Below are 12,913 nucleotides of genomic sequence, written 5' to 3'. Positions count from 1 at the left end.
GTTAACTTAGCTCGCATTTTGACAAAATATTTTATTGCGTGTGTAGTTGCAGTTTTCTCACTGTAGTCTGATTGATGTTAGGATGATGGTTGTCGATAAAAATGTAAACATAATCTACTCTTCCACGCAACAATTTTGACCTCCCACACCAAGCGCCGCGGTAACCGATGCTATCACGCTTTTTTTCAAAAACACACTGACCTTCGTTTCTGTATTCAAACAAGTATTGGAATCATTGACGCGATTTGTGCGCATTGCCGCCTCAAGTAGCTATTGCGGGCGGTATGAGCACCTTGCATATGCGCACAAGCGTGCATGGAACGGAGCTCGACATTACTTCACACACGCACAATCACACAATCTGTCCCCGCATGATCGACTTTATGAGCGAGGCACACCTCTCGGCAGTTCGACACTGCTACAGCGATTCCTGTAGATAATAACTCGGACGGAATGCATTACACTCGTGGACGGAGGCCGCCCACCGTAATATGCGCAGCGTCGCGCGAGTAGGGCGTGGCAGCTCAAAGGCAGCACTGAACGTTACACTTGCGCGACCATTCCGCGCTCGTCACGGCGATTTATGAGAACGGCTAACCTAGCTACGACTAAACATTTGCTCAGCTAAACGCAACTGGTCCCGCTGTCTGAGTGAGGCGCCGTCCTCTGGCGGCACTTGAGTTTGTTCGCCCACGATCAGATCGGCTAGCACTCCGCACTCACCCGCTGGCACTCATCTGTTGGCACTCCTGCACTCGCACAATCACTCGGCATCTGTATCACAAATAGTCTGCGGCCGGCCGCCGGCGGTGCCTACCTCCGCCGGCGCAGGTCGTTGCTCTGCTCGACGGCTTCTCTCAGCGCCTCGTCCAGCAGCGCCTGCCCCGATTTGGACGCTCCCTTCGGCTTTACGGCCGGCTCAGCCGCCTCTGACGGGGGCGTGGGCGACGCTGAACTTTCAGAAGATGACTCGGACGACGCAGCGGCTTCGGTAGGCTCTGAAGTCTCCTCAGTCGGTGCTGGTGCTGCCTCGGTGACAGTCTCGGCAGCAGCTTTAGTTTCAGGGATTTCAGACTGCGTGACTTCCGTTTTAACCTCAGCAGCCTTTTCGACAGATTCGGCAGCAGCTTCAGCTACAGCCTCTACAGAAGTTTCAGCAGCAGCAGCAGCTTCCTTTTCTGGCTCGATGGACTCGGCAACAACTTCCCTCTCAGGCTTAGTAGAAGATTCCTTTCTAGTCTCAGCAGCCTTGGTTTCAGGCTCTGCAGCAGCTTCCTTCTCGGGCTCAGCAGTGTCTCTCACAGCCTGGTTCCGGCTCTGGCGTTCCCTCTGGTTACGGTTTTTCCGGTTCCGGTTGCGCTTACGTTTCCTCGTCGTGCGAGGAGTGGTCGTGGCAGCTTCCTTCTCAGGCTCAGCAACCTCAGTCGTAGACTCAGCAGCTGGTTCCTTCTCGGGCTCAGCAACCTCAGTCGCAGGCTCAGCAGCTGGTTCCTTCTCAGGCTCAGCAACCTCAGTCACAGGCTCAGCAGCTGGTTTCTTCTCAGGCTCAGCAACCTCGGTTATAGGTTCGACAGCAGCTTCCTTCTCAGGCTCAGCAACCTCGGTTACAGGCTCGGAAGAAGCTTCCTTCTCAGGCTCAGCAGTGTCTGCTACAGGCTCGGCAGCAGCTTCCTTCTCGGGCTCAGCAGCCTCGGTCACAGGTTCGGCAGCAGCTTCCTGCTCAGGCTCAGCAACCTCAGTTACAGACTCGGCAGCAGCTTCCTTCTCAGGCTCAGCGACCTCGGTTGCAGGCTCGGCAGCAGCTTCCTTCTCAGGCTCAGCAACCTCAGTTACAGGCTCCGCAGCAGCTTCCTTCTCGGGCTCAGCGGCAGTTTCCTTCTCGGGCTCAGCAGCCTCGGTTACAGGTTCGGCAGCAGCTTCCTTCTCAGGCTCAGCAACCTCAGTTACAGACTCGGCAGCAGCTTCCTTCTCAGGCTCAGCGACCTCGGTTGCAGGCTCGGCAGCAGCTTCCTTCTCAGGCTCAGCAACCTCAGTTACAGGCTCAGCAGCTGCTTCCTTCTCAGGCTCAGCAACCTCGGTTACAGGCTCGGCAGCAGCTTCCTTCTCAGGCTCAGAAACCTCGGTTACGGGCTCGGCAGCAGCTTCCTTCTCAGGCTCAGCTGTGTCTGCTACAGGCTCTGCAGTAACTTCTTTCTCAGGCTCAGCAACCTCAGTTACAGGCTCAGCAGCTGCTTCTTTCTCAGGCTCAGCGACCTCGGTTACAGGCTCAGCAGCAGCTTCATTCTCGGGCTCAGCAGCCTCGGTTACAGGCTCGACAGCAGCTTCCTTCCGAGGCTCAGCAGCGATTTCCTTCTCGGGCTCAGCCGCTGGCTCGGCAGAAATTTCCCTCTCAGGCTCAGCCGTTGGATCGGCAGAAATTTCCGTCTCAGGCTCAGCCGCTGGATCGGCAGCAACTTCCTTCTTGGGTTCAGCAGCCTCGGTTACAGGCTCGGCAGCAACTTCCTTCACAGGCTCAGCAGTAGCTTCCTTCTCAGGCTCGGCCGCTGGCTCTGCAGCAGCCTCTTTCTTGGGCTCGGTCGATGGCTCGGCAGGAACTCCCTCCGGCTCAGGCTCAGCGGCCGGTTCGGCAGGAACGTTCTTCTCGGGCTCAGCAGCCTCGGTTGCAGGCTCGGCAGCAACTTCTTTCACAGGCTCAGCAGTAGCTTCCTTCTCAGGCTTGGCCGCTGGCTCTGCAGCAACGTCCTTCTCGGGTTCAGCAGCAGGCTCGGCATGAACTCCCTCCGGCTCAGGGTCAGCGGCAGGTTCAGCAGGAACATTCTTCTCGGGCTCAGCAGCCTCGGTTGCAGGCTCGGCAGCAACTTCCTTCTCGGGCTCAGCCGCTGGCTCGGCAGGAACTCCCTCCGGCTCAGGCTCAGCGGTATTCTCGGCAGGAACTTCCTTCTTGGGCTCAACAGCCTCAGTAACAGGCTCGGCAGCAACTTCCTTCACAGGCTGTGCAGCAACTTCCTTCTCGGGCTCAGCCGCTGGCTCGGCAGGAACTCCCTGCGGCTCAGGTTCAGCGGCATTCTCGGCAGGAACTTCCATCTCTGGCTCAGCTGCTGGCTCGGCGGAAACTTCCTTCTCAGGTTCAGTAGCCTCGGTTGCAGGCTCGGCAGCTACTTCCTTCTCAGGCTCAGACGCTGGTTCGGTGGCAACTTCCTTCTCTGGCTCCGCGTCCTCGGTAGCAGGTTCACCATTACCGGTGGCAGACTGATCAACGCCGATCTCTGCCTGAGCAGGCTCAGTAGCAGAAGCCTCTGTGGCAGGTTCAGCACCTGTTTCCGTGGCTGACTCTGAAGAAGTCTCGGCACCGACTTCAACAGTCTCAGAAGCAGTCTGAGCCGCCACGTCGACATCAGTCTCAAGCTCAGATGCAACCCTGGCTTCCGGCTTGGGCACAACATCCACCGAAACCTCGTTTGCAGCCTCATCCTTTACTCCAGCAGCGGCCTCTGCACCCACCTCGACCGACACCTCATTGATGGCCTCGTCCTTCAGCGTCGTCTCTTCGGCGCCTTCCTTCGGCACTGTCGCCTTGGCACGCTCGGCCGTCTCCGGCGCCTGTCCGGCCGTCTCGCTGAGGACCTTGGCGCGCCGCCGGTCGTCGAGGCTGTTGTTGACGACAGGCAGCAGCTCTGCCTCGGCAGTCCGCTCGCCACCCCGGTGCATCTCGTCCTCGGCCAAGCTGGGCGGGTTCACGGGCTCCTCGGGCACCTCATTCGCTTCGGCGTCCGCAACCGTCGGCAGCTGCGGCTCACTGGACATGGTGGGCTCGGCGCCCTCAACAACGTTCTCTTCGGCAGCTAACTCGTTTTCATTGGCGGCTGGTTTGGATGAGGTCTCAGGCTCCGTGGACGGTGAGCCCTCTATGGTCGGCTCAGGCTCGGGTTCAGCGGTCGGTTCGGTGGCAGGTGCCGGTTCTTCTGAGGGTTTGGAATCGGCAGCCGTTTCTGGCTCCGGTTCCGCTGTGGTCTCCGGCTCCGGCTCCGCAGTGGTTGCCTCAGCATTGCTGCTCTCCCACTCGGGGACGATGCCCATCGCGTGCATCATGTCCAGCTTCTCGTCTAGGCTCAGCTGATCGGCAGCCGATGCCACATCCGGCTCCAGAGACGGCTCAGGCTCAGCCGTCGGCTCGGGCTCAGCTGTCGGTTCAGGCTCAGCAGTTGGCTCAGGCTCAGCTGTTGGCTCAGACTCAGCCGTTGACTCAGACTCAGAGGTAGACGTCTCGTCGATGACTTGAGAACCACTCTTGACCTCCTCAGCCGTCGCGTCCAAATCGAGGGCGTTGCTGGCGTCCGGTGCAATTGTGGTCTCCAGCTCCGGTTCGGGTGTGCCCTCTGGTTCCGGCTCTGGCGTGCCCTCTGGTTCCGGTTCCGGGGTGGTTTCCGGCTCCGGCTGCGCCGTCGTAGCCTCGTCGTGCGAGTGGTGCTCATGATCGTGCAACCAGTTGTCATGTTCACCGTGAGTCTCCGAACCACCAGTCTCGGTTGTAGGCTCCGGTTCAGGCTCTGCCGTTGTTGTCTCCGGTTCAGGCTCTGCCGTAAGTTCGGGCTCCGGCTCGGCTGTAGTCTCTGGTTCCGCCTCGGTTGTAGCCGCAGGTTCCGGTTCCGGCGTGGTTTCCGGGGCCATCTCGGTGGTAGTCGTCAGGATCACGGGCTTCAGAGTTTCGTTGGCCAGCACCCAGGCGTGTCCGTTCCACCGAGAGATGAGAGGAGGCACTGAAAATAACGCAGACCGTCAGTGTCTGGTTAATTGTTGAAACTTACATGCGGCAAACTGAACTCCGGCACAGTGGTTCTTAGATGACATTACGCAATGAGTCTGGTCTAGAAATGGTCATAAAACATAGTTTTTCTGATGAAATAAACTCGTTGCCTGTCATTCAAGTTAACGACAAAGTGCGACAATCGCACAAAGAAATGCAGTGATTCATCTAATTCGCTGATTCACTGATTAGTTCATTCGGTCCAGATTGTCAGGTCAACCACGCTCTCGATACCACCCTGGCAGGCTACACACTTGACAAAGTCCTCAGCGACAGCTCTCAGGCCCGGCAGCCTCACCTGATTCGATGCGCCTGCAGGTGAGCTGATCACCGGCGAGCTCCATGGCCTCGGGGCAGGCACAGCGGAACTGGTCATCGGCCGCCGAGTAGTGGCACTTGTGGGAGCAGCCCGACTCGCCGGTCGCACACAGGTCTCTCAGAGCTGCGCGACGAGAAATAGTGCGGATCAGTGCGAGCCTAGGCACAGAAAGTCACATCAGGTAGCAAATATTACAAATTGGCCCCAAATATACCCAGTCATTCCTGCTATAGGTCCTCAATCACAGTTTTCTCAAAAGGAATACATTCTAAGCATTTTATACAGTAGCATAAGCCCGGCTTTCCCAACATCGTCTACGTTGTCTCCAACATTGTCTACATCGTGTCCAACATCGTCTACATCGTCTCCAACATCGTCTACTCACGTTCCACGCCGATCTGCGAGACGGGGAAGCGTGCTCCGTGGAACTGGAGGCCCTCGGTGCTGGTGAAGTAGTCGGTCAGCCGGTCCTGCAGACGGCGGGCCGTCTCCTCCGGAGCCGCCGAGCCCGTGTCGCCCGTGGTGATGTGGAAGAAGATGACCACGCTGCCCGGCCTGCGGGGAGACGGGGGGGGGGGGGGGAGTCAGTCAGGTTGGAACCGAGAGAAGTGGAATAGCTTATGGTAGATACAGTCTTAACTCATAAGGCCGAGTTACATGTTTAAAACGTCTCAACCTTCACTGATAATGAAAAAGCAATTAAATTTGTTGAGCTTCTTCCGAATAAGTCAAGAGTAATAATGCGACCTATACCGCTGTTTTTCCACATTGTCTGAGGTTTTCCGATACCTATAAGTCGCAAAATATAATGAAAACTTTAAGGTGAAATCGAATTCGCATGATAAACTTACTCGAACTTGCGGATCTTGATGCCGATCTGACCCAGGTCGTCTCCCTCGGGCCAGTTGAAGCTGGAGAAGGCCTCAGCCATCTGTGAAACAGGACACGTCAAACTTACGTGTGTCGTCGGCTAGCCTGCTATAAGTCCAAACAGGAGCACGACATTTCAGGCTGGTAGATGTAAGAAGCAGCTTCATCCTCGATAGTGGAAATTTAACTAGAGATACGTTTATACATCTCATTCTCAGATTGACGAAACTTATGAATGCTTTCACTTCAGGGTAGGTATTTGCAAGCTTATGTGATAGTTATTAGGAATTTGTGAACATTTTCCATTCGGCCACTCACCTCCTTCTTGACCCTGACGGTCATCCTGAGGAAGTCAGCGGACGTGTTGTCCTTCAGGCCCTCGGGGAACTCCTCCTCCAGTGTCATGGTCGCGTTGAATATGGACCGAACTGGAACACAAACAAAGGCGTTACAAACAGGAACGACCTGCGTCAATAACTAGATGTATCAGCACTTCGAAAACGCAAAAAGTTAATTCATAGATAGATTCAGAGGGCGAAGCTAAGAAGTCGCGCAGACCCTTCTTTACCTGCCGGTGCTGGACTTTCATCCAGTTTAGGGACACGGCCGGTGTCGAACGTCGTCTTCAGCTCCAGTTCAGGCTCGACGGTGGTCGGCTCCGGCTCGGGCTCCGCTGTAGTTTCCGGCTCCGGCTCCACTGTAGTTTCCGGCTCCGGTTCAGCAGTGGCCTCTGGCTCCGGCTCCGGCTCGGGTTCAGCTGTAACTTCCGGCTCGGGTTCGGCTGTAACTTCCGGCTCCACTGTTGTTTCTGGCTCAGGCTCCGCTGTTGCTTCAAGCTCAGGCTCTGCAGTTGTCTCCAGCTCAGGCTCAGGCTCTGCACTTGTCTCCGGCTCAGGCTCCGGCTCCGCCGTTGTCTCTGGCTCCGGCTCCGGTTCCGCAGTCGTCTCCGGCTCTGGCTCCGCGGTCGTCTCGGGCTCATCAAACAGTCCTCCGAGCACCGAAAGATGGTCCTCCACCATGACGTCAGGTGTTACAGTGGTCTCCGGCTCCGGTTCCGACTCCGGCTCCGGCTCGGCTGTCGTCTCCGGCTCCGGCTCCGGCTCCGCTCCCGCCGCCGCCTCCTCGCCTCCAAACATCCACGGGTCGGTCTCCGTGGTCTCCGGCTCGGGCTCCGGGGTCGTCTCACCGTCCTCGTGGACCCACTCGTGGTCCGGGAACAGGTCCGTCGCGGTGGTCTCCGGCTCCGGCTCCGGGGTGGTCTCACCATCCTCGTGCATCCACTCGTGGTCCACAGTGTAGGGGATGTCGGGGTGCAGGGCGGCACCCAGGTGCGGGTCCTCGATCCGGTGGATTTCCGGGACAGTTTCTGTGACGACCGGCTCTGGGGAAGGAACACGGCAAGCTGGTTAGCAGGGGCGTGTCAGAATGGACATTGGAATGTGTGTTATATCTGTTCATTTTTTTTGCAACGAGCCTTACAAGATACGACTTGATTTACAATTTAATCTTTTTCACGGCTCCCTGAAGGACGAAAAAACACACTTTATCATAATTATGATCTATAATGCGACATAAAAATTGTTTGACCTTGGGGATATTGAGGAAAAATTGTAACTTAGTTAGATGATAACTACATACTTGTCATTATCAAACGCATATCTTATCAATTTTCACATTATGTAAAGCACGTCCCTCTGCCACAAACCGTCCTTTACGCCCAGCCTTCCATTTCCTTGAAGTACGACCTCATCGGACCTACCTGGGAACACGCAGGTGCGTCCATCCTTGTCAACCTCCATACCAGACGGACAGAGGCAGACGAACGACATACTCGAGTAGGAGAACTGACAGTCATGGGAGCAGCCCGACTGGTGCGTGGCGCACAGGTCCTCCATCGCTGCAACGCGAAAAATGTCGGTCAAAGTTCAGACATCCGCGCGTGGACTAGCCGTTTCTTATAGGTATCTTAGATAAGCCCATTTGGCGACATGAAACGAGCGAACGAATCAACTAGTTTTGTGAATTTTTCCACACTTCTAAGTGATGGAACAAATGCAAGTCAATCAACATAGTTGATATAGTGATAGGTACATTTGGTATTGGTAATGTGTATTACGTCTGACATGTTCGACATTTCCCCTCCCCCGCCCCTCGCCCATCCTTCCGTATCCTCTCTCCATTGATTTCCGCTGCACTCACGAGTAATATCCACTTTGGAAGCGGTGATTGTGGCCGTTGGCGAGGTGGTGACCTGTCTCAGACGCTCCTGCAGGCGCTGGCCGGCCTCCTGAGGAGTCAGCGACTCAGCGTGGTGGGAGAGCAGGGTGAACTCAGCCACCACGCTGCCTCGCCTGTGGAACGGAAGGGGAAGAGTCGTGCAGGTTAGAAGTCATGCAGGAAGTGCTATATCTGCCGGACAGGTGCGAGCGCCATACACCGCGGGGTGACAGCTAATTTTTCGGTCCGTGGTTCCATTGAATCAAGTTGCGAAGAAAATGAGTTTCGTGACGGGTTGCCAGGAAAAAATACAGACAGCGAGGTGCGCTGAAGTGTCAATGAACGGCTAACGGCTAACGTATTATGCATTAAACTTCCCATGTCTTCGGGAATACCCGAAGCCGCTTATGCCGCCTGGTGGGAAGCTTTGAGACACTTTGTCCGAAGGTGTCTTACGTAAGAAAAGAACAGCCATGCTATCGATACTTGAATTATATTGCTACGTGCTGGGCTATGGATAATTGTCGCTCCCACAACGTATGCCATTCCTATGTCACAAAGTAGCAAAACTAGGAATCGCGGTTGATGGGACGGTAGCTGGAAATCCAGGACGTAAACCCCTATATACAATGTATATAAATACTCACGTGAATCTGGTGACGGTGGCGATGACTGATCCCATGTCGTCACTTCCCTCGGGCCAGTTGTACGGTGAGAACGCCTCGTTCAGCTGCAAAAGGTAGATAAACAGGTGTAACGCAGCATGTCAATAACAGTGATTTATAACGTTTACCTATCATTAGACTTTTAACGTTATAATGTTTACATATAGTTACTATAATAGTAATTTTTAAACATTTTAAAGGCACGTTTTGTTCATTGCATAAGGAAATGGGTGAAAATATTCCATAATTACTAATTATTCATTACCAACAGCGTCGCGCAATACGACAAGCGAGCCGAGGAAAGCGACTTCATATTTTGCCGTTAGATGTCACTAGCAGTGAACGCCTGAATATATGCTGTGCCGCAAGGTCGGAAGGCAAACTGTAACGCTGTGCTCCGCTCTGGAGGATTGATGGAAGATGGAAAAACAGAACAAAATATCTAAACTTATTCCAGACCCTTATTTCTACCTTTAAACAGGACATTTCTTTGTATTTCAATGTTTACCATAGCTGACGCCACGAGGAATAACTGGACGCAACATCGGAGAAAAGAGCAGCCGAAGCTGATATATTCCGATAACGGGTTAAAAGAAAATCATTCACATCACTCGAGGTTTTGAGGACAGAGAACATCTTTATTCTCTGGGGCTCAGCCTATCTGTCGTCTTGGCGAATGCCTATATGGAACATTTGGAGCAGTCCATCCTGACATCCGCCACTCTGAAGCCCACACTCTGGAGACGCTATGTTGACGACACTTTCATCCTGTGGCCCCACGGCGATGAAGCTCTGCAAGAGTTCCACCAGCGGTTAAACGATTTCTGCCCAAGTATCCAGTTTACACTGGAGCGGGAGGTGGACCAGAAACTGCCGTTTTTGGACGTTCTTGTCCAGAGGTCAGAAGGTCGGCTGGGCACCTCAGTCTACCGGAAGGCGACCGCATCAAACGTGTACCTGAAGTACAACTCGAGCCACCCCGCGGCCATGAAAGCTGGTCTAATAAGATGCATGGAAGCCAGAGCAAGACGGGTCTGCAGCGACATGTCAAGTGTGAAGGAGGAGAAGAGCAAGATACGGGATGTGTTCGTAGCCAATGGCTATCCGGAGCCGTTTATCAAGAGGGCTATGAGACGCCGTGACGCCAGCCAGACCGTACAGGGGGAAGCCGCCGCCAGAGACCAAGAAGCCTATGCGGCAGTGCCCTACGTCCCAGGTCTCAGCGAAAGGATAGCCAAGGTTCTCAGGCCACACAGAATCAAGGTAGCTCACAAATCCAAGCGATTGAGGGGTCACCTGGTTAACGTCAAAGATCCCGTGGAGCAGAGCAAGAAGAAAGGGGCCGTATATGAGATAAAGTGCTCGTGCGGCTCCAGCTATATCGGAGAGTCAGGGCGACCAAAACAGGACAGATTGAAGGAGCACACCGCCGATATCAAGCACGGACGCTGCGATACGTCAGCGACGGCCAGACACTTTTGTACCTGTGGCGGTGACTTGAACCCGTTCGAGGCGAGAACCCTTGCCATCGAACCCCACTGGAAAAAACGTAAAATCAGGGAGGCCATCGAGATCCGACAGCTGCGCCCGTCAATGAATCTCGACAGCGGTGGCGTCCAGCTGAGCCCAATATGGGACATTGTGCTAAAAAAATAGTGGTTGGCACGCTGAACGAACACGCGAGGGGGGGGGGGGGTCACCTTGTGTAAGTGTGACTTACCTGTAACTGAAGTGACGCTCTTTTTATTAAATTAGCGCTGATTGTCTAAATATGTAATTAAAATTCCGTGATAGACAGTGATATTGTATAAGTTCATAGGAAGGCGGTATCGTATAGGTTATTTTATCTGCACTGGAGGACCCAGCTCCACCGATTGCATGGGAATTGTGTTATTTTGTTGTGCTTAACAAAGCTCGCACTGTGCATCACTCGCATTGAAAAAGGTACCACTACGAGTATCGAAATATTTGCTATCAATTTTTCAATATATATCACTCAAGAAACTCCGAAAATATTATTTCATATTAATTATAACTTGAGGAAAAGGTAACATGACTCTTAAGTCAAACATCTTTATTGTATGTAAATGCTACTTAAAACCCTTGGAAACGGTTCTGCTTACCAAATTTTCCACCTTGCTCTTCATACGACTGAACTCCCGCGATGAGTTGTCGTATAGCATCGGATGGAACTCTTCATTTAGTCGCAACGAACCAGTGAACACGTCGTCAACTGAAACAAGAAAAGTCGCTGTTAAAATACCTTATTGAATATTTCCTATGATTATGTATTTCGTCTCAGCAAGGTATTTTGAGAATAATATAAGCAGAAATTAGGTGTCAAATATTTCATTACGCCAATGGTTTACACTTAAAAACTTATTTTTACACATCGAAATAATCTCATCTTGGAAATACGAGCACCGCGTATGAAGACCCTCCATGCATATTGTCACATCTGCCGAGTGCTGTACACCCGAATCAAAGGTTGACTCGACCATTGACCTGAATGCGGTACCTACCGATGGGCGGCGGTGGCAGCGGCGGCAGCGTCGTCGTCGGTCGCGTCGAAGGTCGTTTGAGGCCGGACTGGGCGTCAGTTGCCGACAGAGTGCCATTTTCCGCCACTGCATCGTCGGCTCCGTAGAATGCACCGGCTGTGAGCGAAAGGTTGGATCAGACGTCAGACTGAGTCCCATTAGTAGGTTTATGAAGTTAAACCGATCATAAACCGATTAACCTATCATCCCAATGCATAACCCTACCTATGCATTTTATTTTTCATCATGAACGTCCCTTGAAACAATTAAAACAAATAAGTTCACTTAATTGCAAGGGTATCATCTCGTGATATCTCCGTGTCTCGTGTGTGCCGTCAGCATTCTGCCCCCTCTCTTCCCCCTCCAGATGTGGCGGTGGCCGTGCCAGGTACGCCCCCCCCTCTCCGTGACCACGTGGTCAGCAGTGGGAGGGGGGGGGGGGGTCGACCTTGACGGCCACAGTGGCTGGTCGGCTACTGAGCTTCGAAACGGGGGACGGTCTTCGTGCATCGGGAAGGGGATGGAAGCTGTAGCAGCAGATTCTGGGACTGTTTTCCTAAACCGGTTATACTAAGGCGTATTATGAGGGGAGTGGCGTATATAGGGATAAGTGAGCTAGGCATTAACATATTCGGTAAGAACAGAGGCAGGGATGTTTCAGAGGATATGAGTTGTGTTGTTTTTTATTAAGAAAGTATCAGCGTTTGTTGTAAATATTCTGATATTCCGTATTATCAAGCCTCGTGTACCTATTTATTTCAGGTTGATCCCAAACTGCCCATTTAACTGTTATGGTTGTCGGCTGAATGCATTTGTCCTTACTTTACTGTCACAGCCAACGCCAACTTTGATAAATCATCCATACACACCCTTGCCTTACTCCCCAAATGCATTCACGATAATGAGCTGAAAGTTTGCCGCACTTACTGGAGAGCAGAATGATGAGCACGATGACGGCGAAGATAACTGCTAGGATGATACCCCAGCAGAGGTAGCGCTGCTTTGACGACCCCTCCACCATTCGACCTCCTGGTAATATTTCTCCCCCTGAAAAAAACAATGCGCAATAGTGGATATTATCAACGACGCTTAAAAGAGCTAACTTCCCACGAATTCCCTCCATTCACATACCGGAACGACTCATTTTTGCGCCGTTAATTCATTCGGTAATCTACAATTCGAGTATTTCTTCTTGGATCAATATCACCTCAAGTCTGCAAAGCAAATGGCACTGTCATCCTGTCTGCAAATGGCGTCTTACTTCAGACTAGCAGCTTATCACAGGGAAGTTTCTGAAAGCCCAGTATCCAAGCTTTCCCGATAAATCATGAGTTTAATTGCATTGTTTATCCCGTATGGTCATATTGGTAGAACGTCACGGTGGATACAAGCCCGTCAAACCGTGATTTAGTGCTTATGGCGTGGTCGTGCGGCTGCTGGCCACGGATCGGATCATCGATAGCTGGTTTGATGGTCATGATTTGCAGACACAAGATCA

General features: G+C 52.9%; 1 protein-coding gene across 2 annotated transcripts; it reads right to left on the bottom strand.

Moving 5' to 3' along the window:
• Positions 1-197: 197 nt before the first annotated feature.
• Positions 198-12,460, bottom strand: LOC122376689 (retinitis pigmentosa 1-like 1 protein). Of its 2 annotated transcripts, XM_043356600.1 has the most exons (13): positions 12,343-12,442; positions 11,398-11,532; positions 10,999-11,108; positions 8,858-8,940; positions 8,193-8,344; positions 7,753-7,890; positions 6,562-7,374; positions 6,312-6,421; positions 5,975-6,054; positions 5,509-5,678; positions 5,103-5,246; positions 2,029-4,757; positions 204-1,824 (listed from the first exon to the last, which is right to left on the bottom strand). In XM_043356600.1, the coding sequence occupies exons 1-13, from the start codon at positions 12,434-12,436 to the stop codon at positions 814-816; spliced, it is 5,769 nt and encodes a 1,922-aa protein (XP_043212535.1). In that variant the 5' UTR covers positions 12,437-12,442; the 3' UTR covers positions 204-813. The 2 variants fall into 2 exon arrangements, with proteins under 2 accessions (XP_043212534.1, XP_043212535.1); XM_043356599.1 differs by having other exon boundaries at positions 198-4,757; positions 12,343-12,460.
• Positions 12,461-12,913: the final 453 nt, after the last annotated feature.

This window comes from Amphibalanus amphitrite, unplaced genomic scaffold (genome assembly GCF_019059575.1).
Source record: "Amphibalanus amphitrite isolate SeventyFive unplaced genomic scaffold, NRLGWU_Aamphi_draft 002244F_arrow, whole genome shotgun sequence".
Taxonomy (NCBI): Eukaryota; Metazoa; Arthropoda; class Thecostraca; order Balanomorpha; family Balanidae; genus Amphibalanus; species Amphibalanus amphitrite.
The sequence above is the reverse complement of the archived record's forward strand: the minus strand, read 5'-3'. Positions and strand labels throughout refer to the sequence as shown.